General features: G+C 36.5%; 1 protein-coding gene across 3 annotated transcripts in view; it reads left to right on the top strand.

The window, feature by feature from the left end:
* The window catches only part of PACRG (parkin coregulated), a 250937-nt gene that overhangs the window by 143449 nt on the left and 80540 nt on the right, over positions 1 to 26948 (top strand). For 2 of the 3 annotated variants that reach the window (XM_055714149.1, XM_055714147.1), the window contains exon 5: positions 11379 to 11528. The exons of the other annotated variant lie outside the window; for it this stretch is intronic. In XM_055714149.1, the coding sequence (XP_055570124.1) occupies positions 11379 to 11528 (150 nt within the window). The remainder of the gene's footprint in view (positions 1 to 11378; positions 11529 to 26948) is intronic. 3 annotated transcript variants of the gene reach the window in all.

The following is a 26948-nucleotide window of genomic DNA, read 5'->3' as shown; positions in this document are numbered from 1 at the left end:
ATGACAGCAGGTACTCAGTTAGGATTTAAAAGTCTTGCTGAGACCAGAGTCTAGCTTAGAAATAATTACCTAGAAGCTTTAGCTGTTACACAGCTTTTAGCATTAGAAAGAGTCTGCTGGGTAAGGATGTTTATATGGATTGATATATAGTCTTTTAAATCAAGTAATAATTTATTATGCTGGAACACATTCAAGAATCTGCTAGCTAAATTTCATTGTTGGTTCTGCTTTATTTTATTGTAGAGTGCTTATTTTTTTATTTAAAAATAGCTTCTGTATCGGATTTAATGTGTGAAGTCTAAGTATTATCAATGGTAAAGGCTTCTTCCTAGTTAAAGCCATAGTAATATTTAAAAAAGAGACTGCCATCTCAAGGAATCTGAAAGTGTATGCTTCTAAGAGTTTTTAAATTTGCTATGACTGTGTAATATAGGAGCGTAGTCAGAGCTATACATTTCTATGACTCAGCTGCATCCACAATAAACTCAGCAATGTTTTACACATATTACTGTCTCTAAAGTGTCCCACTGGGTAAGTTCTATCTGATTAACCAGTCTTCTTCTAGACCACTGCCATATTTCTACTGTGAAAGTGTGAATCAATTGATTGTTAGGCAAGGTAATATATGTGATGGAGGGGAAAGGGATAAAAGCCATACAGAAAAATTACTCTACAGACAGAATGCTTTTAAAAGCAGTTCCTCTCCTGCATGTTCATCAAGGGAAAATGTTATTAAAGAGCTGCTCTCTAAAAACATTTTGAATTGAAAATTAGAATTCTGTATTACATTTTAATGATTAAGGATATATCTATCCTCCTGTCCTTGCTTAAGGTTCACACTTTTTGAACACTATATCATTAAAGATGAAAATTAGATTATTTGATGAATCTGTGGGTTACTGTAAGCCCAGATCCTTTAATCAGATTTTCTTCTGGTTATGCAAACAGGCAATGACTAACAAAAGATAGACAATTGAAATTAACAGGTACAGTTTCTATCATAAAATCCTAATATGCAATCTAAATAGTATGGAAGAATGCTATTTAGTTGAAAAGTAATTGCTTCCTGTTGTTTGTCACATTGAAAAGCATTCTTTTTTTTTGGAAACCCAGAGGAAGAAAAACAATCTCAGATTGGAGGCACTGACTTCTCAAAGAGAAAAATGTTCAAAATATATTTTGATTTCTCAAAATAAAAAGTCAAAATATATTGTACCGTGCAGTGGCAAAGCATGATAAAATACTTTATAAATGTAGCTATTGCATGGAAAAACAAATTGCCTGTATATGTCAAAATTGTAAGGAATCCAACTACAAATAAAAAAAAAATGCAAACTCAGGGAATGTGAATACTTTAAGGAGTTAAGACCTTTTCCTCCCTTTCACAGAAGGTGTAGGCAAACCGTTGTTTGAGTTATTTAAACTAGAGCAAAGATTTATAGATTTACATACATGACCAATAGCAAAGTACTTTGTGGAGGAATTGTGAAAGTTCTGATGCACACCACACAGCAGAATATCTTCTTTGCCAGAAAGATCCATATCGTTATTTTCCTATTGCAGACAGGTTAAGAGGTAGAAGGAGGCTAATTTTGCCCTACATCACAAACTGCATCAGTGGCAGAAAGCAGGATAAAATGCAAACACCCTTGGGGTGGTGATCAAAGCTGTCTGTAGGTCACGTGAGAGTTCCCATATTTTTAGGGAAAAAAGGGATCTGTCTGGCTCCACCATGTCTTTCAATGATGAACTGATATATCTTAAACTCACTTGTGGCCTACCGTTACCTACAGTCAGCCAAGAAGAGCCAGAAAAAGGGGTGTGAGGGTGAGAGATGCCTGTTATACCATGTGCTTGTCAATGGAAAATTCCTGTTCTAAACTTTGTGTGGTCACTATGGGAATGTAAAATTCCTTTTGATGCTCATTTTTGGGAAAATTACTGCTTTTAATATTACATTTTTCCATAACAAATGCCAGATCAGAAAAGCAGTAAGCCCTTTTGCTTGCTTTCATTAGGCTTCTGCAACTCTGAGGTTCTGAGTTCCCCAGATTCGAAAGGAGACACACTTGCAGACACAAACACTGAGGGGGCAGGAGGTTTTTACACTTTCACCTGATATTTCTATGAGTAACACAGTGTGTGGATGTGCCTCCTCTCCTTTCAAAGGCAGTGAGCACAATACCATTGACATTTTCTTTGCTGGCTGTGTAGTTATAGGAGTTTCCAAGCCTTTCACACACAAAGTACCCAATCGTTCCAGACCCCACGCTCCAGTTCATTGCAACTGACTGTTGCTAATGCAGTTGTTTATGCAGCAACTCAGTGAATCTCATACCTAGATGTATTAAAAAAACCAAACCACCAAATCTAAAGTAAAACCAAAATATTTTCAGAGTAGCATTTACTTTTAAAATCAGGTCATTTCAGTGGTGTAATTTATAGCTACACTGTCACAATTGTAGGAATAGCACACAATAGCACAGAGGCTGAAGTGAGTAGAGATGATCAGTAGGAACATCTTGACATAGCTTTGCTGATGAAGGAAATAACATGAAATTAAACAGTTAAGAATCTTGGATCACTCATTCACCAGAATCTTTTCTGTTCTGTGCTGTGAATCCTAAAATGGACACGTAGGCAATCTGAACTTAGGCCTAGAAGCCAATAAAGCTCATGTCTTCGCACTTAAATTGTAACTTAAATGGAAGTGTTGTTTCTACACAGTTGCAGTCAGCAGAACAGGCACTTCTGATTGAGTCCAAAAAGAATAATCTCTATCTAAGAAACATTGGATTCCATTTTTCTTTTCCTGGCTTTTCCCATGCTGTTAAAAATCCCTTCTGTGACACAGCAGATCAAGGATACCTCAAACTTTATTGAAAATTTTTCATTAGGGGAAGCAGATTTTTTGTGATTCAGATACAGAGAAATGCACAGAGCAGTCCTCCCTCAGTGTCACCTACAGAGTCCTTTTTAATGTTTAATAAATTTCTAAATTAAACTGATCTCTGTTTTCTTATTCTCCACTTTCTATTTGCATGTAAAATGTGAGTTGTTGGCTTGGACAACAGTGTAATTAATTCCCATTTAATGTCAAATCAGTGTCACAGTTGCATTTAGATACAGTTGAACCTTTTGCTATCAGTTAGCACATTTATATTTATATTTCTCCTCATATGTCTTCACTGTATTTAAGAGCATTTAATAGTCATTAAATACTTCCTTCTTTCACAGAATGCTGGAATATTTTTATAGAATAAGTATGTTTGTCTGTACTGTAGTCTTTTTCTTTCTCTAAATCCTGTAAATTGATATCTGTGATCTATAAAAAGTAAATTAAACTGTTAATGGATTTGCAGTTTTCCTCACCACTGGCTCTTGTGAACCAGTTTTGGTTGTTAAGATCAAAGACTGAAAATTACCTTTAAAAAATTGGGTTTATAAGCTTAAAATGCTTTTAAAGAAAGCAAAGGTCTCTGATTTCTTTTTTTTTTTTAGATCATCTTGATTCTTAAATACCAAAGCATTTCTCCCCTGTAGGCTCCATCAACCAGTACAAGTGATTGCAATTAGAATGTTAGATTCTGCTCAAAACTGGTCATTTTCAGGTAGTTTCAAACAGTATAGAAACTAGGTTATTTATTATTCCTGTCTATGAGGAGAAACTGTGTTTCTCATTCAATAAAGATAAATCTCATCTGTGTTTGGAAAGTGAAATCTGCAATTAACAACTCTCACTTTTGAAGTTTGAGTTAGAACTATTCTCTCCTGAATTTATTAATTTATTAATATTTAACATTTATTAGTACTGAATTTCATCTGCCATTTTATTACTCAGTCATTTGTACTGTAAAGTCCTTCTGCAGTTCTTCAGAGTCACCCCTTATCTTTGGCATCTGGAAAAACTTAGTATCATCAGAAAACTTTGGTATCATCACTAAACATCTCTTCCAAATCACCTTTGAATCTACTGAAAAAACATGAACTTCAACACAGATTCCCACAGGGCTCTACTCGTGATACTCCTCTTCCATGGCCCATTGATTGTTGCCCTCATTTCATATGTCTAAACAATTATTTATTTATATGGAAACTACGGCAGTTAAGTGTTTCAAAAGCCTTCAGTGAGCGACCTTATCAGGTACCTTTCAGAAGTCTAAGAAAACCATATAATCAAGGTTTTCTTGTCCACATTCTTCTTGTTCAATGACCTACAATACTTTAGAACACTATATTAATATCTGTAGTACAGATCCCAATGTTACCAGTTTTGCAGATCTTTCCTGAAATATTTTTTTAAAAATTATATACATTTCATAGATATCAAAGCTGTTTTCATTGAGGGGGTGGGTACTCAGAGCAGTTTAGTAGCTTGAGGCAGCACAGGGGAAGGAATGTACATCTAGGAATGGATGGAAACTGTGAACGGGCATAGCCATTGAGTAGATTTTGGGGACTCTAGTCTCAGTGTATTCTTTATACTAGTTAATTAAACAGAGCCTGCAAATGTTAATAGAATTCAAGTTTTATAGGTGCTGATCTCATAAAACACTACAGTTTCAAGCACAACTAAAACTGAAAAAAAAAAAAAAAAAGCCAGACTGTCTCTTCCATATTTTCTAGATCATGTTTCTTGCAAGTATCAATGACTCAGTTATGGATCTTAACCTTTTCTGTGCCTTAGGCTTTTGCTTTACGACACAAAGCCTTTGATTGCAACGTTGGCCTAAGGTTTTCATGCCTTGCCCCCTATTCCTCCTTTCCATCACCTCACTGCAACACATCACTCCTTCAGTTGTACTTGAAGAAATACAACTATATTGTAAATTGGATCAGGACTTTAAAAAAGTACTGAACACAAAGTTGTTATTCAGGTTTTTATTCACTCTTGACTGAAACACTATGTCTTCTAACAGCCTTCATTACTGTTCTGTAAAATTAGTATAATACTTCCATTATATCAGTTCAGGTAGTTAAGTATGATGCATTTTGAAAATTCTGGACAGAATTGTCTGTAAGGGAAGTATATGTCACTTCAATCAATTGCATTTTGAGAATACTTCATGTTAGCAGTTCTTTAAATCTGGCTGTGAACTTAAGAAAAGCCCTTGATCAACAAGATTAAGTAGATCACAACAGCCGAAACATCTTTATCCTCAGTGCTTATTGCCCTGCAGGAGACCTGCTCTATGTATCTTGTTCTGCTTCAGACAAAGGATTTTCTAAAACAGGTGCCTCCTTTACCAATTCAGGGAGAAATATGACTGTAAACTAAATTGGTTTTAATCTTTGATTGTGAGATGTAAATAGAAAATGGAAACTAACGGTGCATTTCTAAACATAGATTCACAGGTGTATTTGAAAAAGGAGTTGAATATGATTAGAGGCCAGTGCAAATTAAATTATCAACATAACTTTAAATATAAATGCAAAAATCTAAACTTTAATACTTAGAGGAGAGATGGAAGTTTGGTGAATCTGATTTGATTCTGAAAAGTATGGGCTATCAATGTGCTATGTGGGGAAGAATGTTCTGATTCAACCTTTTCTATGAAAATACACTGTGTCATGGAAAAGATCCACTGTATATACTGGGAGAAATGCTGTCATGTTTCCTGGCTTATCAAATGTATCAGTCCCAAATGTAAGAATTGTAGCTTCTATTATAGGGAACATCTGAGACTAGGATAGGATTTTCCAAACTGTCACATAAAAATGAATTATAAAAATAAAAAATAACAACTTAGATAGCTTCTAAATCTTTTTCTTCAAGTTATTAGAAGTGTTACTCAAGGAAAACACTTGAATGTTTTAAGATTATTTCTGTTGCTTCATACGTAAGCTGCTTCTATCTAAATGGATAAGCAAACAAATGGCATATATCTTAAGAAAAGTCTCTGCTCTTAAAGGAAATTAACAAAAGAAAATTCTACATTTACATAAATTGCCAATACAATTTAATGAAAAAAAGTCACTGAAGCTGTCCATTAACTGGTATTGTGTGTCAACTCATTGCTAACAAGCTTTGATAAATAGCACTGAAAAACCTCCATCTCCAAAATCTTCAGTGTTTCAAGTGTGCTTTCAAATCTCATAATTACCTATTACTATGGCTTTGAGTGGTAGAAACACAGAGCTGACTTAGATGCTGAGCTTTTACACCAAATATTTAACCTAGGAACATTTTAAAATTCTCTTTTCTGATGAAAGTTGTGATGAACTTCAGAAAGTACTTGTTTGGAATAACTGTAGCAGCACAAAATAAAATACGTTTGAAGTAAATCGTTATATACTTGCATTGAGCAGTTATTTAAGCTGGAGGGTCTCCTGGAAAAAATGTTTACCCTAATACAAACAAAATTGTCAAGTTCATATACCATTAAAGGAGAAAACATCAGAACTACCAAGCAACAGAGTTAATTTATTGGGTTGGGATGTATTTCAAAGTCGCTGCTTAAGAGACTTGTATAATGCACAGCATGTAGACTAGAAGACCAAAAGGTAAATACATACCATTGAGGGAAGGAACTCCTCTAAAAACCTGTAGGGAGCAGAAAAATATCTTTAAGTGAGAAGCAAACTGGTCATTCACTTTGTTGTTACTGTGAAGATCCACATCTTACAGCAAACTTTTAGGTCAGGAAGCAACAACCTAGTATGCTTTCAAATTGGAATACTTTGGATATTATGCATGTTTCCTTCTTTAGGGATTTGTAGCTGTACTGTGCTAAGAGTCTTAAATGGTCTGGTTTATACCTGTGTAAGGATACTAGTATTTTCTTCCATTTCTCTTAAACTTTGGATATCGCTGGCATTTTTCAAAATGTTGAAATATACTTATTTCATATACCATATTAAAATTTTCTTCCTTTCATTCATGTGGGAGAATGGTCAGTGGTGATGGTCATACACAAAAAATAATTACCAGATTTGTAAAAGATAAACATATGTTTGAAATTGACATATCCTTGGGGCAGGGACTGTCTTTAATTAAATGTTTAGACAGTGTCTAATATAATCAAGCCAGGAGCTGGTTGACTGCTATGCATGCCACAGTCCAAATATTTAATAATAGTCACAACAGTTCTGCAGTTAATTTGATCTTACTTTTGATATTTACAAGTGTTTTCCTAACACATACTGCAGATTTCTATGGTTTGAAGGGCTTCAGGCTCAAATTCCCCAGTCTGTTTGATTCTACCATATCCATCCACATCCATATCCTTCCAGGTTGCAGGGTGTGCCCTACTCTTGTGGCAGAGTTGGACAGCACTAGGAAGCACATGTAGAGGAACTCCTCTGCTCAGTGGCAGAGCCCTGGGAGGAGGTGAGGAGGTTAGGACTACCAGGGACTGCGAGAGAGAGGTAGACTACTGGAATTGCACCCCACCTTCCCTGAGACAGTCCCAACAGGCAGGCAAGATGCATGGTACGGAGGATTCCCTATCCTCTCTCTGCCTGGCTAAACATAGTGACTAAAGGGATAGGGGGCAATGGTGACAAGTTCCTGCCTGGCACAGCAGGCACGTCTCCTCTGTGACGCCTTCCCAAGTGCCTTTGTATAATAGATATAAGGCTCTGCAAGTGGAACTGAACAATAACGAAGATTATGGGTCATCTAACATTTAGTTGTCACCAAGGTTAAGTCTGCCTACAACCTGCATCTAAACTGCTTCCATAAAGAAAAAAAGACAGCTCATTGTCACAGGAGACTCCTTTCTGCAGGGAAAAGAAGGCCCAATATGCAGGCTGGGCCCACTTTTTAGGGAAGTCTGCTGGGGGTGGATGGAGTTAACTCCAGTTGGTGGCCAGTCACAAGTGGTGTTCCCCAGGGCTCAGTAGTGCTGGGGCCTCTTTATATCTTTATCATTGATCTGGATGAGGGGATCGAGCGCACCCTCAGTAAGTTTGCAGACAACACCAAGCTGGGGGAGTGTTGACCTGCTTGAGGGCAGGAAGGCTCTGCAGGGGGGTCTGGACAGGCTGGGCCGATGGGCCAAGGCCAATTGTATGAGGTTCAACAAGGCTCAGTGCTGGGTCCTGCACTTGAGTGACACCAACCCCATGGAGCACTACAGGCTGGGGAAGAGCGACTGGAAAGCTGCCTGGTGGAAAGAGACCTGGCAGTTCTGGTCAACAGCCAGCTGAGCATGAGCCAGCAGTGTGCCCAGGTGGCCAAGGCAGCCAAAGGTATCCTGGCTTGTATCAGAAATATTGTGGCCAGCAGGACGAGGGCAGTGATCGCCCCCCTGTACCTGGCACCGGTGAGGCCGCACCTGGAACCCTGTGTTCAGGGGGGGGCCCCTCACTGCAAGGCAGACACTGAGGTGCTGGAGCGTGTCCAGAGACGGGCAACGGAGCTGGGGAAGCGTCTGGAGCACAAGTCTGATGGGGAGCGGCTGAGGGAGCTGGGGGTGTTTAGTCTGGAGAAGAGGAGGTGCAGGGAGACCTTATTGCTCTGTACAGCTACCTGACAGGAGGTTGTAGGAAGGTGGGGGTCAGTCTCTTCTCCCAGATAGCAAGCAGTAGAACAAGAGGAAACAGCCTCAAGTTACACCAGGGGAAATTCAGGTTGGATATTAGGAAGTTTTTTCACCGAGAGGGTTGTCAAGCATTGGAACAGGCTGCCCAGGGAAGTAGTTGAGTCACCATCCCTGGAGGTGTTTAAAAGACGTGTAGATGTGGCAGTTTGGGACATGGTTTAGTGGTGGGCTTGGCAGTCCTGGGTTGGACTGGATGATCAAAGTTCTTTTCTAACCTAAACAGTTCTATGATTCTATGATCTCTTTAGCACTAAAACTCTTGATCCAAATTCTGACTTTTGTTTTGTGTGTCAGATGGAGGATGGGATGCCCCTGTTTTGGAGGAGGTGAGACAAGTACCCAGCTCATTTGCTAGCATCAAGATGAAACAAGGGCCAGTTTTACTATTTAAAGTTCCAGCAAGCACCCTTACAGCACAACTCAGGTGTAAGGAAACTTGCATGACGTGTTCTGTGATGAGCTGTTCTTTGAAAACATTCTTCTAGATTCAGTATGTGTTGTGTGCTGGACTCATTGGAACACTTTCTCGGTCATGAGGCATAATTCACACTCTTGATTTTATTAAGGAATTAATCTTTACAAGGACAGTCTTGGCTTCCACTCAAACCAGGGTTGTCTTTACACAAGACAGAACTCTGAAAACAGGATACTGTGAAAGCCTTTGGGAGCCACGATCTGCAGAAAAAAGTTCTTCCTGGGGGTGGTTGGACAGCCATTTCCACTTACATGACACCCTCTGCATGCCTAAAAATAAGGTCTCTCATCCTCCAGGACAGCTTCTACAGTCAGGTTAAGGATTGAGAGGCTGTGATTTCTGACATTGATTACTTAGTGTTTGTATGAATAATTAATTTTATTCATTTTAATGAATACAAATATTCATTCATGTTTGGATGAGTCACTAACAATTATTGTAGTGAAAATTACAAGTGTTGATGACAATTTACCTATTAGTTTGGTTAGTGACTATTTCTGTGTATGTCAGTTTAGTCATGAATAAACCTATACATTTGAACCCCGGAGTTTCCTCTTTCAGTCACTCTTTTAAGAAAATGAATAATGCCTTTCCTCCATAAGAGAGTATTTTCCTGCCTGGGATTTGAACCTGATCTTTAAAATTGTATCTGGGGGTGTCTCTTTTCTAAAGCAGGCTTTGAATACCTACCCATGAAAGCATAATTTGGAGCAGCCAAGCTCTGTTCTGGAACGTAATGTGAGCGTGCTGCATTGATGGGCTTCCTGTCCACCCATTCATATGCTCAGAGACATTATGAAATTGGGTGTAGCTTATTGGCTACAATATGGGCTGACAAATAAGACATACGTAACTGACTGTATTTTCATTTCACAACACTTCTTTAACTTGGAATCCCCCTATGATGCACTACAGTACCTTTATACCTTGGGCTTTCTAACTGTTGTTTAACAGTAGTTTTATTATGCTGTGCATAAGCGTGGAAAGAAGCATGAAGGGAGTTTAATTACTATTTGATTCTCAAGAGTTGTCTACACATTCACCCAACCAATCTGCCTTGGCCCTGCTTTGGAACTCTAGCTTTGACTTTTACAACCCGGAAGGCGTGTGGTAAGAAGCAGGAGTAGGTGGGTCACATCACATTTGTTTAAAGAGGTGGAAAAACTGACATTCATCCTGTTTGAGAATAGTACTTCATTCCCTATGAAATGGCATTCCTGACAAAACTTAGTGCCAGAAATACTGAATCCTATTACTCCAGAGTGAAGAGGCAGTTCTTGAACAAGTTGTTCGTAACTCCTCTTCAGATTTCAGTGTGTGCTTTACTATAATTTTTCCCAAGTGCTTATAGTAAAGTTTTGTTATGTTGAATCACATATTTATATATTTTTGTGGTTATAAAACATATAGTATTGAATATGAGCTTATCTTTTACAGTTTCTGCTTTCCCAGTTTAATGATGTAAACATCTATGTTAGTGGGCAGAACCCTGGAGAAGCAGACCAATATATAATAGCGTACCAAATTTGACAACTGCTTCCAGCTGCATAATTTCAGAGGAGGTTTTATAACTAGAGGGATTTTGCACGAAAAAAAATGTTATTTAAAGCATGAGTCATTTTTAATTACAAAAGAGAATGCAAAGTACTTGCTTTTAGTAAAATTAAAAGAGAAAATAAACAAAAGGTATTTATGAAATGTCTTAGTGTCATAGGCTTAGGAGCATGACTGAAAGCTAAAAGACAAATCTAAGTAGGCAAGACAAAATCTTTCTTTTTTTCTAGAATGTTTGTCTTTTAAAAAGAGCCTACAAGGGGTTTTTGTGGTTTGGGTTGTTTTTTTTTTTCCCTATAAACATTTGCTTCATTGTACTGATTCTCAGAATAGTAGGAATTGTTAGTTGAATGAATAAAATGATCATGAAATAAATTAGTACAAACATACAAACACTAATTGTTGCACTAGAATGTATCTGTTGTCAACCTTTGCAGGTTGTCTTGCAGTTGTCCATTTCCATTGGCCCCAAATGGTACTTACTGAGCAGTTATTTTTCATTTGTTTGGACCACGCCAGTATTACAACAGGCAGCATAAGAGAATAATGATCTGCATTCTCTGGGTTACTGAAGAGTCAGCACAAATTGTGGGAACAAATAACAATCAGACAAGGCAGTGTTTTATAACATCAGAACTGCAATCCATCTTTGGGATCTTTCAAAGCTGGACTAATAAAGACCCACTTACAATCCCCAGCAGAGTACAGTTTAATTAAATTTGTCCATTAGAGGACTCCTCCCCCTCCCTCTACATTTTAGAAATTAATTCTGCTTTCTGCCTATTATTCTTCCTACATCACAGATGCACTGAGCCTTCGTAACAGACAGGTCATCTGCATCACGCTGAAAGTCCTCCAGCACCTGGTGGTGTCAGCTGACATGGTGGGGGAGGCCTTGGTGCCCTATTATCGGCAAATCCTCCCAGTCCTAAACATCTTTAAGAATATGAATGGTGAGTTATCCTAACAGACACGGTGTCTTTCAACTCCTAAGGTAAAAAGGGGCTTGAGGCAGAGTTAATTAACAACGTAGTTAAGATTTATTACGGTATATAAACTCAAATCCATTTGGAGCTCTAAATAATGTAAACTCCCCCCCTCCTCCTCTTACTATTCCCTAAGGATGCACTGAAATTAACAGTTTCATTTGTTATTCCTTGCACGTACAGTTTATTTAACACAGTACAGAAGCACTGAAGCAGTTCTATAATCTTCCAATAATTAAATTGTAAAGTTTTTTAACAGTCTTTTGAATACATTAATAAATTGCAAAGATTTTTTCCTCCCTCCAACACATTAGTTTAGTCCAGCATTTTTATTCTGTTCTGTGCTTTTTACAAGCAATTCCCTGCTACCATCAGTCTTAGGAAAGAATAAAAATAAAAGTAGCAATCAAACTAATTAATTTGAGAGTCAAGAGAACTCCTTGTTGTAGAAAAATTTCAAATTACATAATGTCTAGCAAAACAGTGATGTTTGAAGGTATTTCTGCTCACTTAGCAGGTTTTATTATAGAGGCATTTAGAACCAATTTGTATCTACAGTTGAGTACGTTGTTTTCTTTGTAGTGCCAGTTTCAGTCTTTAATAACTGATACTGTGAGTACTGTATACTGTGAATGCATTTTAAACCTCAGTCACCAGCTGAAATCAACAACATGCATCTTGCTTTTGCCAAACTAATCTTTAAAATATTTTTTGTAGTAGATCTATCTGTATTTATCTGTTCCATTACATATCAAGTTACTGACTTTAAAGTTTCTGTTACTCACATGCAGCCATACAGATCAAAAGTTAATCCCTCACAATCTTGCAAAAGAGGTATTTCATTAAATTCATGGCATTTTAATAGTTATCTACAGGACTGCTTCCTATTATACTTTTTGTTTGCATTACTACAGAACGTATTATCTTATATTCACTTCCAATGAGTGTAAGATTCACCTCAGGTTGAAAAATGCCTGTCTAAATACTGACTTGGAGACTCAAAAAAGACTGAGATTTTAGATGCCTTTAAATACTTATGTGTCTGTGACTTGGTTTTACTTAGTGAGAAACTTGCAGTAACAGATGGAATTCCATAAATGCAGTGTGGTTCAGATGACTGCTGTGGCTTTCTAGAAGTTGTGGAACGAAAGTTTATGAACAAAATCTGTAGGTTGAGTTTAAGTAATTTCAGTAGGACTCCTTATGAATTAGAAGATTTTCCCTTAACAGATCCAATTTCAGTATCTGTCACAAGACTGTAAAAAGGACTCTCATTTATTAATGAATATACAGTACATGCTTTTTTCCAAATTTCAGCCTGAAGTAACCCATTAATTCTCTTGACTAGGCTTTTCTGCAGTGATTTCAAATGGATAACAGGGAAAGCTCATGTGTGACTGGGTACATAGCTTAACAAGGCATTAAACACATTCTAAATATAGCCTAAGTTTTGATTGAATTGTGAGCAAAATAAAACATATTTTCAACATATTTTCATGATATCTGTGCTACATGAATTTTACCTATATCAAACTACACTAAGTCTTGATATTCAACAGTTAAGAACCAAAAAAAAAAGAAAAGAAATGTTTCAAAATTAATACGTTTTATTAAAGCACTACTTTTTTAGAAATAAAGGTTTTGAAAGGTCAGTATTCCCAGTAACAAAATGGATACTGTTTGCAAGGCCTACCATATGAAACTGCTCAACTTATTCAGTACTTGCATGTGGATTATAGAGAGTCTTCCTCTGTCTCCCTCTGCCTCAAAAGGCTTGCATTTATGTCCTCCCTCGCTGGTTGTTGACAGAAAATGTATGCTCCCTTCCTTCTTCTTTCTATCTCCAATATGCTTAATAGGCAACTGAGGTACAGGTCTTAGCTCCCAGTTGTAAGGAAGGTGTAGAGACTAATCCAGGCTATTTTCTCCACTGCTTGTTCATGCAGGTGAAAGACAGGGTGAGTGGAGTGTACACTCCTCTTCATTCTTTTATGTATACCTTGAGAAAGGAGCAACTGTGGTACATCTTCCAGGAATTGTATGAATTGTGGTCTATTAACTGTGACACTCTGGAATTTGTCCAGAATTGAGGTAGCTGGAAGGAGCCATGATTTAGTCATTGCCACCTCACTAGATCAGTATCTATCTGCTGAAGGAACTCTTTCCTAAATTCAGCATCTGTGAATACCACTCTGACACTAAACATTAGTGTTTTTAATAAGACATTATGTTAATTATAGACAATGTTTAATTAATAAGACATTAAGGTCAGCTTACCTTAAGGTCAAGTTACCTGGTGACCAGCTCAGAACAAAGTGATTCTTCGTTCAGTGTGTGTGATGTGAGGTTCTGGAACTCCTAAACTGAAATTCTTTGGATACAAAAAGTTCACATGGGTTCAGTGAAGGCTCAAAATTGTCATAAAAAGAAATATATTGCTGGTTTGGTAAAACACATGGATCAACTCTGGCTCATGGCATTCCTAAACCACAACGTGGTGGATGCTGAGAAATTATTAGGTGAAATACCATAAATGCTTATCCCACATTCACATTGCCTAGTCATCTTTTGAGGGGCACACATTTGGACTAGAAGGACATTTGCTATTATCTAAAATATGCATTCTTATGTTCTTCTTACACTGGTGCCTAGCGGACTTGCAGAAAATACTCAGTTTCCATTGAGTTTAAAAGTGTTCTGGCACACAGGTTCCTCAGAAATTTTATTCATCCTACATACCTCTGATTTGTCTGAATGACAATTCACCCCACAATATTAGACAGGCTTGTAAAGAAAACAGTAACATACTTCCATTGGTAAGATTTTAAGGTTAGGATATCACAAACAGCTATTTAATAAAACAATACAGAATGTAGTCTTAGCTTCAGCTTGTCACATGCTTATCTCTTGAGTTGTTCTTCAGCCAACAAGATTGGTAAATCATTGTTGAGAGTTCCCAGTATTACCTGACCTCAGAATATAACAGCCTGAGAACAACCGGTTCTGTCCCACTTAAGTATAAGAAAATCTTTCCAAATTCCCATCTGTTTTCTAACACTGAGGCTACAGTTTCACAGTCAGCAGCAGTGTTATTTAGTTGCCACTGCCTTCAAGGGGCATTGTAGTAAAATAGGAGGTAACCTTGATGACACCCCCTGTAGGCAGCTGTTTAGTGCAGCTGATTGTGATTCCCACTGCAGAATTTTACTGGATTAGCCACGGAGACACTGAACTATATAAATCCTCTTTTCTGGGATCTGGTGGTTTTGGTGTTTAAAGTTGGTATATTCTTGCTTCTATTCAGCCTGCTAGCAAATTGTTTCTTTACCAGCCTGAAATGTTCCTTTACGCAGTTATTAATGCATTCATTTTAATTGTATACAGAATATTGATTATTCACGTAAACACAGATTTTTATGTGTTCCTTTGCTTTTCCATTGTACTTTTTGACATTTCCACTTTTTCCTACTTCCATCTGTTACCTCCAAATCACCGTCATTATTTTGTAAACATAGACCTTCTTGTAAATGAAGACATTCTGATACTGATGTCTTTTCCTATCTTATGATGTCTCCCAAACATGCTTGTCTCAAAAAATAAATATCTTCATAATGCTTATGTTGTCCTGATACCAGCAAAAATGGTAAAAGGCTACTGACCTTTGGGAACAGAAGGTAATTTAGTTATTTAGTTTCAAAATTTTAGCTCCCTTAATAGAAACCTTTATTAAAAGATTTTTGGTCAGTTCTTTACACAGTGTCTATTGACTTGTTCTGCATAATAATCTTCTGCCTTTTAGTGAAGTGTATTTTTCTTGTAGTTTCATATATCAAAGAAATAATTTTGATTTGATTTTCTGAATTCTCTGTAAATTTATGGCAGTCAGTGAGAACGCACGATATAAATGGAATTGCTGTTAACCAAAAAATTAATGTATGCCAAATACATTTTATCATTAGAGGTTGTTGGCCAGAAAACAGGGAATTGATTGCCGGACATAATTTCTGTAATTTGGATCTGGGCATGTTCTGCCGTGTTCTTTCCATTTGTATTTCTTATGTACAGGTGACTTTACTACTGGTAAATTTTGTACATTAAAAAAAAAAAAACCAACCAACAAATCAAACCAACCAAAAAACCAAACAAGAGAGAGCATTGATGAAGAATAAATTAAAAGTTTTAATTATTAAAAACTTCTAAAACATGCTCACCCATCTGAGCTGTAAGATACAGGTAAAAATAAATGAATACAACCTAAGTTACAAATGCCAGGGGAAAGAACCAAGCCTCCTAAAACAGTCTGTCTGAAAGCCAGAGGAGAGAGCTCAGTGAACTTCTGAAGAGTCTCGATAGTGCACAAGGGACTTTTTGGTGCACAAAGCGCATTTGGTGTCTGAATTTGTGCCCGTTCTGGAGCTTAAGGCCCTAACTCACAGTACACATTTTCATTGGTCTCCTGAGTGCTCTGTTGCAGAGCGTCAAGACATAAAGAGCAAAGTTCTGTGGTCAGTGATGCTCCCACTAGTGTCTTTTTTATCAGTGGAGACAGTGACAGTGTCCTCACCAACTGGCCACGGTGTGCTCTAAAAGGGGTGAAGCTTTCTGTTGAATCTGTTAGCCAGAGTCATAAGGCTGGCAGGAGAGCAAGAGAAAGGAACATGATTTCATCCCAGTGACTGGGGAATGCTCCTGGGATGCAGGAGCTCTTTGTCTAATCTCTGCAGACTGAGACGGGACTGACTAGCAGTCTCTAAGCAGCTCCCCAACATACAGACTGTTATGCAAATGTGCTGCGATGTAAAGCAAGAAACACAAAAAGTCATTATAATGATTACTAAGTCTTTTATGAACCCTGCAATGCCACCGTAGTTTTTGTTTAAATATGTAAGTTAAATGTACTCTTATGAAACTTATTTCAGTCTTGTGAAGAGGGAAAGAAAAATGTGTATAGACCCAAGTGGAAATACTATTTTTCTGCATCATAACACCTTTTCTTTTGGGGTCTTATTTTCTAAGCTGCGTTTTATAAATCTGTGAGTTATGTGAGGTGAACACAATTTAAGAACAAATAGAATAAGTTTGTTCTTTTATGAGAGCAGGCAAAAAATAAAAATAAAAGGCAAAAAAGGGGTCTTCAGAGCCTGGAATATGCAATTATGGTGTATGTAGACCAGAATACTGTCAGAAACAGAAACCTGTTTATTAAAAAGATTAGACGGTTATGAACACCAAATTTCTCGTGTTTAATTTACCTGACTGCTAAATGAAAATTTCATTGATTTAGTTTAACAACTATTTTATGCCATCAAATCCAAGCAGTCTTAACAGCTGTACTACACCAATTCATGTACACAAAAATACTTTCATGTCACCAATTTATATTATTCAGTAGTTACCAAAAGCAGCTTTGCAAATAAAATGATGTAGAATAGATGAAAACCACACATTATTAGGATTTTCCTGCCTCAGACAAAGAAGTATGGGGTGGCACCGCACTGTGGGAGGTACCTCTCCAGCACGGTAATTTCATCTGTGTCTTGTTCCAGTCACTGTAAGGCGAACAGTGATAACAGGGCAGACTGAAGCCCAAGTTCCTTTTGGCTGCAATAAAAATGCTTTGACACTGAGTAACTTAAAGCTTACATCAAATTCTGACAGTCTTTACCTATCTAGCCAGTCCTTTAAAGTAAAATTTTAGATATATAACTATGAATACCGGGTGTAGCTGAATCATAGCATTCAACGAAGTGTGAAGCCACAAAGTAGAATTACACTGCATGCTTTACAGCGCTTGAACTTCACTTGAGAAAAAACATTTTCTTGTCTGAAAGGTACTTCACATACTTTGGAGAACTCTATTTTATAAAACACAATAGTACTACATAGACTTTAAATGAAGAAGCAGAACTTAAGTGTTTAATTGCAGGAGCAAGAGACTGTGCCTACAGGTAAAAGTGTTCCCTGTATTGGAGCTAGAGTGTTTTCAGAACTGCTTGTGTGTTCCAGAGGCGGCAATGCCCCTCAAAGTGGTTCATAGTTATTAGCAAGAAGCAGCAATTATCCTTTAATGTGAATGAATATGCTTTAAAGAAAATCTCTTGCCCAGAACGTTTCACCTGTTTGCTCCTTCTGAAAAAGAATGTCAATCCTGTTTTAAAATACTTGAGTTTCCCAACTCTGTGTTCAGAAATCATGTTTCAGTTTTAAAAAAATGGATAGCTTGAACATCAGCTTTTACAAAGTAATGTATTTGAGGTTCTCTTCCTTTCTGCTCTGAACTTTGAGATTTCAGATTATTCTCAGGCAACTTTTCTCAGGGCTCCCCTGCTACTAAGATTAGATGCTTTATGGTTGTTTTTTTTTAAACTGAGAAAATGGAGACACACAAAATTAATTGATTCATGGTTGAGATGTGGATAAAAACCACCTAATGCCATAAGGTTATTGATAAAATAAGGCATCTTAGTATACTATTTTATCAGAGCAGCAATATAAACTGTGTATTAAATCCAGTTTTCAAATTGTTCTTATGCTTCATGGTGACACTATTCTTCATGTCCCTATGTATATTTTGCAAGCTTTTTCATTATTTCCAAGCTTTCTTTGAAGTCCATTTTCTGAAATCTGTTATGCTTTCGGAAATTTAAACCAAAGACTCTGAAATGGCTTTAAGGATACGCAGTTCAAGGGAATGAGATCCCCATGACGACAAAGATCTGAGTGAACAAGTGAGTTTTGATATGTTTTCTGGTTTTTGATATATACCTTCAGCACAAGAGGATTCAGAATGTTCTGATTCATTAACATTTAATGACAAGTCTTGGGGTTTTTTTCCCCAAATGGAGTCTCTTGTACCAGTAAGTCACCTTTTTAACCAGATAAGAATAAATTGGTTGCACTCACAGTAGTTATCATACTGATGAGAAGCAAAATATATTGTCATTGCCAAGTGTAATTGATATTATTTCAACAGGCTTCCAGTGAATTATAGTTCTAAGAAAATTTATTTAGCAAATATACTTGAATGTTTTTAAGAACATCAAAACATTTATCTTCTATGAGATCAGCTGATGGTCTTTTACAAGATGATTTTTTAAAATGTCTTAGTTTTTTGTCAAATCTTGAAAGCAAAACTCTCCCAAAATAATGTTTACTGTAATATTTGAGTATGGATTAGCAGGAAAGTGATCCTCAACATTTAACAGCTGTTGTGTCACATATTTTGTTGCACACTGGCCAATCCTGACTTGTTTCAATGACTGTTGATGCATATGAAGTTGCAAAAAACCCACTGGAACTCTGAAGTACAGATATCAGAAGTTACCAAGACCCACCTGTATCAGAACATTTGTTGCTTTAGTATCTTTAATGCAAAGCATTTGATTTTAAGCTGATGATACAGTAAACTTCTAATGTATAATCAAAACCCTGTCAGGTACTTTATTGCACATTTAGAGAATTATCACATTTAGATCATAATTGCTGGGTAATTTCTAATTACTGTTTAATTTCTTAGCTAAAAATACAGCATCAGTCTGTGTAAAATAAAACTGACTCAGCAGTGATTAATTTGATGTTATTAACACTTAGCACTTACTTTTAATGTGTTAATAGCCTAATTAATTCAACATCTTGAATTCTTGATAAAAAAAAATTACATCTTCCCACGTCAGAGGGTGTGCATTGCATCCAATATTTTCTTTTTCCTTTTTCAGTTTTTAATTTTTTGAGTATGTTGACCCAAGGAAAGGAGGGTTGTCTATTGGATGACACATAGAGGTGAGAGTTAGGACTTCTGGATTCAGGGGAAATTCATGGATAGGTAAAATAATGGAAGCATCAAATTCTTCCTATGCCTCAGTGTAAACATCTGTAAAATGGGTATAACCTCAAAAAGCTTGTAGGCCTCTATTAACATTAACAGCAATTATTCAGAACTTTTACAAAGTTCCAGGAGTGTGGGTATATATGTCAGTGAATCATCATTTTTGTAAATTTAGGAGTTCCTATCATGCTTTGGCTTTGCTTTAATACTTTTGTGGGATTTGTGTTGCTATGGGAAACAATTACATTTCAAAATCCCATGTCTGAAGAAGATTTGAACATTCAGGACTGGACTTAGACAGAATTGCAATAGCATCTGCAATTGTGCCTATTCTGCACACTTATACCTGTCTTAGTATCAGCAGGTCAGTATCTGGTCTCTAAATGAGACAAGGAAGTGCCTAAGCTACCTGAGAAGCCCCTCCTGTAGGCATGCTTTGAGCAAATCTAATGCAGAGCTGAACATTAATGTTAAAATACAGCAGGTGTAGACATTTTGATTTATTTTTCTTGCAGCTTTGTTTCTGGCTTGTTTGTTTTGGGTTGGCCAAGAAGGCCAATAGCATCCAGGCTTGTATCAGAAATATTGTGGCCAGCAGGACAAAGGAATGGATTTTCCCCCTGTACTCGGCACTGGTGAGGTCACAGCTTGAATCCTGTGTTCAGGTTTGGGCCTCTCACTGCAAGGCAGACACTGAGGTGCTGGAGCGTGTCCAGAGACGGACAATGGAGCTGGGGAAGGGTCTAGAGAAATAGGCTCATGAGAAGCAGCTGAGGGAACTGGGGTGTTTAGCCTGAAGAAAAGGAAGCTCAGGGGAGATCTCATTGCTCTCTACAGCTACCTGACAGGAGGTTGTAGGAAGGTGGGTCTCTTCTCCCAAGTAACAAGCAGTAGGACAAGAGGTAACAGCCTCAAGTTACACCAGGGGAGGTTTAGATTGGATATTAGGAAAAGTTTCTTCACCGAGAGGGTTGTCAAGAACTGGAACAGGCTGCTCAGGGAAGTGGTTGAGTCACTGTCCCTGGAGGTGTTTAAAAGATGTGTAGGTGTGGCACTGAGGAACATGATTTGGTAGTGGACGTGGCAGTCCTGGGTTAATGGTTGGACTGGATGATCCCAAAGGCATTTTCCAACCTAAATGATTCTATGGTTCTATGTTTTTTTTTTCAGAAAATAAAATGTGTGTACAGTTGTGCAGCTGGAACTAGAACCTACAGGACTCAACTGCTGTTTGACTGTGCAATGCTAGGCACAGACTCCTGCTTCATCTGTAATTTCCTCTTTGGGGAGGAGTTCTGAATTCTTTGCTAAGCCTCACCAAGCTATAGCATGATGGATGGTGGAGACCATCTTAGATTTGTCTAGCAAAGTACTACCCACAGAATCAGCTAATTCAGCAGGTGCCCAGTTTGATGGGATTATATCTCCGTAGATTCACTATTCCCCAGCTGCCCCAGGTAGATCAGAACTGCACCTCCAATTCTGTAATTCTGATTAAAGCTCCCTAAGCTTTGGAGGAGCAGAATTTCAGATGTCCACCTTTAACTTCTCATTTTCAATTGATTTGCTGCAGGAAACTCTTTATGGACTTCTTCACCACCCTTCTGAGGCCCCTGATTCAATTTGCAAAGACCTGAGACACCTACATTTCCTCTCTAGATGTTAAGGCTTTCTTTGTATCTGCTCCTTACAAGTAATCTAGTTCGTTAAAAATTTGACTGCTATCCTTCCAGTTAGGAGTTATTCCTTTCTTCTTGGGAGTTCATATTTACATTTTTCACATAGTTGGTTTGCATATAGTGGGACTGGGAAGTGATTTCTTCAGTTGGACTGGCACCGCCTGCTTCGTTTAGGACTACTTTCAGAGTACACCTTAAATAAGTCTGAGAAAATATTTTTCTGCATCATTGTTCTCTTTTTATGCATGTTTGCAAACAAATGTGCCAAAGTTGGAGAGGACATATTTTTTGACTTGCCACATTTATTAAGGTAGCATATTTTTTATCATAAATATACATCTGAAATATGTGTTGATTTAAAAACTCTAAGTGGATTATGAAAATGTTTGTTTATTGCAGATTAATTTGTATGCTCAATTAGTATTTCTGTTCAGAGAAGACTATTTCTGTGAAAGTCAGTGTGAAGTTGCCAGAATCGCAGAAATTGGCTCTGCACCTGGTTTTCTGTTCTTATATCAAATAAAAGAAATAGGTGACAGGGAGAGAGGAGCTTGGGAGGGAAAGGCAACTCTTTGTCTGGATTACAGTTTTCCTTGTGGCATCTCTCTCTTGCCCTCAAGGAAAACAGATTAAAGCCCTATGTAATGGGATGATACCAGTGGAAGCATTAATATTGCAATTTGGTTAAACAACCAAATACTCGGGTGATTAAAGTGCTTTGGGTCCTTCAGTTATTATTCTGCTGCATCATTTCATCTTATTTCAAGCCATTGCCTTTTTTTATACATTTTGAAGAAAGCTCTAGACAACAAAGTTGGTTTTGTGAGGCCCATAGCTCTGGACTATTGATTCCTTTTTCTATATTGTGCAGCCATCATCCTCCTCTTTAGACACACTGACAAAAATATGTGTTCTTGTTGTAATATCATCTGGCCATCCCAATACTAGATGCAATTCATCCATGAAAATTTCAGTTTCTTTGACAGGACTCTACTAGCTGAGAGGTACCATTTTGACTTGTCTTACTTGAGAATTAGGTGAACTAGATTAGATGTTTATGATCGGAGCATTCAAGTACTACTGTCTGCATCTAATCCAGAAACTTCTTCATCTAAGAGTTATATTTTTGAAAATCAAAACCAAAACCAAACAACCCAAAACACCTTTTTTTTTTTTTATATTAAGACTTTCCACTTATACAACACATTAGGTTCCCTGTTATTTTCTGTTTGAAAGCTAAATTAAGCATTCAGGGAAATGTAGGAAATGCCAAAGCTAACATTTGACTCTTAACTCTTCTTGCTTAGTTTTACATATTACGATACAGTTTCTAATCAAGTGTTTACTTACTGTTTCTAACATAACATAAATATTTTGTACAATTTTTCACAACCTCAGATGAATGTGTAACACTCCAATTGCTTTTTACTTCATTGTTTTTTTCACTGCTGTGCTGATGCTGTACATTTTACTAACAGTTTCTGTATTCATTTTCTCTCTGCGGAATATATATAAATTATGTCTTCGTTATTTAACAACCGTTGCTGCAATTTGTTGGCCAAGTGCTTAGGAAGTTTTATGTATGTATTTGGGAAAGACCACTTGGGGAGCCATTGGGAATAAGTTTAAAAATTGTTCTCTCCAAAAAATATGTATACATTCAAGGGAAATGAAGTATGGGCATTCAAGGGAAAAGTGGCCAGATTGAGGACAATATAATATTAAACATTTTTCCATATTTTAAAAGCTATGAAATTCTCTTTAATAATTGTATAATGCTCATCTGTCTCCTTCCCAACAAATCTGAAGTCTGGTAAAGAGGAATCTTACCAAAACTTTTGAGGTTGTCAACTATAGTTTTTTACAAAAAAGTATGAATTTTTTATTGAAAAAGTAGAACACTGCACTTGGGCTGAAATCAAAACAAATTATCAGTTGGCACCGAAATATATTTGTCTGCAGTTCCTGCTGCCGTTCTTCAAGTTTAATTTTGATGCCTTACGCTCTCATTCTCTGCTGTAGCTTGCGTTTTCACCCACATTAAGTTCTCCACTATACTCCTTATCCAGGACCTGCACTGATCACTGCTTAGTCAGTGGGTGCCTCATGAAAGGTGTAAACAAAATGAAATAAGTGTGAAGCTGTAACTTCAATGAGCCATGGGGACTGAATTTCTCAATCAACTTTTTTGTTTTTACACAGGTGAAACTTCAAATAAAATATTTTATGTTCAGTTTTCCACTGAAAAGTAAATTTTTTCTGTGGAAAATTTTGGCAGAATCTTGGCATCAAAGCCTCCATTACAAAAATATTTTTCAAGTAATTCTATTTAAAAGTATTAGTTCTCATTACAACTGATATATGAGGATTTCTTACTAGATGGACTTTTCTCAGTCTTTTGAAGGTGTTGGAGAGATCTTATTTGGAAGAAATCTCAGAATCATTTAACTTTTTGAAGAATTCCACTGTTCATCATGTGTGTCTTTCTCACAGTAATTTTCCATCAGCTACATTTAGGCTGGGGTTTGAAAACTCCTGTAGTACTTCTTATTTTCCCCTGTTTTGTCTGTCTGCTTGGTTGAATGCATAAAATCTGTGTTGTTTAGCTGTTTATTTACGTATTGATCTATATCAGTTGTTAAAAAGGTAATTATAGAAGGCCAGTGGTCCTCACACCACAGGAAAGTTCATTCTGGCCTTAATATTTACTACCTAGATCTAGTTGGACATCTCCATGCCACATGACTATAGTGGTAGGGTTTGTCTTAAGAAATAAAAAATGTTAATAACTGAGGAAACTCCTTATTCTTCTTATTTTTAATTCCCATGTTACCTAAATGGGTTATCCAGTTGTTACTTTATCAAATAATTAAGGATTATGGGCTAAGTGAGCAGGGATGAAAATCTTGTTATTCTAGAGTATTTTTTCCTGTTTCATCATTGACACTATTAATCTTCCTTTGTTTTTTAACATACAATGTCATGGAGAAATTATCAAGTCTGTTTTAAGGATTAGGATGATATTTATATGAAATTTTACTATTACCTTTATGGTTGTGTAATGCTTATTTTTCCCCCTTGTATTACATACTGCAACCAATTTGAATGGTGATTAACTGGGTGTTCTCACAAACAGTAAAATCTTCTCTGTACACAGTTTCTACCACAGAACAGTAAGAATGCAATGAGATGCTAAACTAAGAAATGGTTGGTATTTTATTCTGAAATATGCAGAAATCCTTTTTGCTATTTCTTTATCATTTACTCTATTATACTACAGCGTCTTTCCCAACAGACTTTGAGGGTAGCCTGACAACTACTAAATCTGAAAAATTATGAACATCCTTAATTATATAAGACCATTGATTTAATTTCTGTGTTTTTAATTTTCACTATGTCAGATTTTTGTGATATTTTATTTTTACACAAAATTGAACTTGAAAATGCCTGTAAAATTTACCAGGGCAGTTGCCAATAAAAAGAAGATTCAAGTACAGCAATTCTCACAAACTCCAGTAGATTTCATGTTTCATACTTCATCTTTATATCTGAAAAAAAAAAATATTTCAGCAAAAACAATAATTTAATATGATATCAAAGGTTTATTAAAGCCTATAGAGAACAGACTGGCTTTAAAATGAAGTCTAATTATTAAACTTGCTTGTTGAAAAGATGTCGAGGCTTATCTATCAGGCGTAAAATTGTTCTTTGGATCAGACAACGGAAAGTAAAAGAATACTGGGGGCAGAAATTAGATAAGAAAGCCTATGTTATTCAGTGGCTGCCACAATCCAGCATTGTAGGATAACATTATTTTAATACCAGGCAAAACAGGTCTCAACTCCATCTACAAACTCCTTCATAACTTCTAACTCAAAAAGTCACAGTTGGCCAAGACTGTGACATCATGTCAAAGAATAAGACATTTAATAGTGTTCCAGTGAGTTTCCAAACCAGACAGAAGAATCTGGGATCATGTTAAGTATTAGTAAGTACACATTATTAGTAAGATGCTGTAAAAAAACCTCAACTTTTTAAACTAAGAAACATACCATTGCCCCAAATCCATCATTAGGATTCAGGAAAGAAAGCTGGTTGAGGGGAAAAAAAAAAACAAAAAAAACCCAACACTATGATGGTTTTGTGGTTTATGTAGTATTAATAATGCACAAACAAAATAGAAAAAGACTAGAGATTCTGAAGGCAGTGTTTCAAAGACATTTTATCAGCAGTGGCTTCTAAAAATAGTTTTATAGTTTTATAAGCAGGACATTATTAAATGGCTGGAATTTAACAAAATTCCTCATTGATTTGTTCTGTTTATGTGTTTGCATTAATTACATACAGATGTTCAGATTTAGCAAATAAGATAAAAAAGTTGCATGTTAAAATATTTGAGAGGGTTTTTTACTAGGAAAGACAACTATATCGGTTGACAATCTGGATTCTGCAATAAGAATCATTATATTAAGCCTTTTTTGTAAAAGTTACTTTTGAAAGAAAGTGGTCAGTTAACTTACAGTGCTTCATGTTTATTTTTATATTTCTTGTTCTTGTTTTGATCTAACAAAAGTACTTCTTATTACCACAGAGAGAAATATATTTGTTCTGCTTGCTTGGGTGCCAGCAGAGATACATAGTACATTATTCAAAGGCAGGATTCTGCACACATTTACTCTCCTATAATTAATATTTATCATGTTTTATCCTGACCAGGCCAGGAACAGGCTGTACCTTTTCTACTATACTTTGCTGGGCAGAAAACCATTTAGCTGCTGCTATATCATCATCATATATTTAAACTATGATTGTTGGTCTTCCACAGTAAGGCTGCATGTGTTTTGAATATGAACAAAAGTAGAATTTTGTGAACTCTTGCAAAATGGCAGGCAAGTCCTTCACTGGTTTCAGCTCTGTCTCTAGGTAACTGTGCTCTCAGGAATTTTTATGTAATTTACCACTGGATTACTTTATTGCTCTTCTTTCAAGATGAGAGTTCCTTTGGAAGTAATCTCTTCCACGAATTTGTGAGTTCCCACTGTGGGTTGGGGAAGTCTTAAGTACAGACTGGGAACACTTTTAAAATCTGTGAAACATTTGGGATTGAGATGCAATGTTTAGCATTACAGTCACTACCTATGTGATGAAATGACATTGAGAAAATGAAAATCGAGACTTTCTTGTACAACATGTATGAAGTGTACAAATTCTGAATATTAAAGACTATGAATTACAAGAAAATCTACAATGGTCCATATTGATCCATAGCATGATAGTTATTGTTAAACATAATTTAGGTTTCAAAGAGGTGTTCATTTTATTTCAAGACCTTACTCAGTGTAGAATTTATTTTAATTTGCGAAATTACATAAATGGCAGCATTATTGGAGGGAAAATATTTTTGAAGGAACTATTAGACAAATTATGACCTTTAAGTTGCAGTGCAGGAAATAACATATTTTCAATAGTAGAGTCTTCTATTTCAAAAGTAACAGTCTCATTTCATGTACATTGCTTTTCAGATCTATAGATTTTTTTTTAGTAAGTTACTCTGCTTTCAAGAAGAGAACAGAGGTTGATTGCAGTGAAGAATGACATTTCATTTTTTCTTTGGTTATATCTAATGTAGATCTATCCTACATCTAGAAGCACAACTAGAAACATTTTTTTAATGACAAAATTTTATGTGTGACCTGGAAGTGTATGAATTTAGTTTAACATAAGATGTTTTCTACACTTCCACTTTGATTTCATCAATATTTATACTCTTTCACTCTTGAGGACTTGCAGCTATATCCTGAAGTTGTAGTTAAGTGCAGACTTTTTATCCTTCCTTGTAAGAGGAAAACATCATAAAATCCAGATTTCCTGCTTTAGATATGA

The sequence above is a fragment of the Falco cherrug genome, chromosome 6, assembly GCF_023634085.1.
Source record: "Falco cherrug isolate bFalChe1 chromosome 6, bFalChe1.pri, whole genome shotgun sequence".
NCBI lineage: Eukaryota > Metazoa > Chordata > Aves > Falconiformes > Falconidae > Falco > Falco cherrug.
Note: the sequence above shows the minus strand (reverse complement) of the source record. Positions and strands in the feature narration are given on the sequence as shown.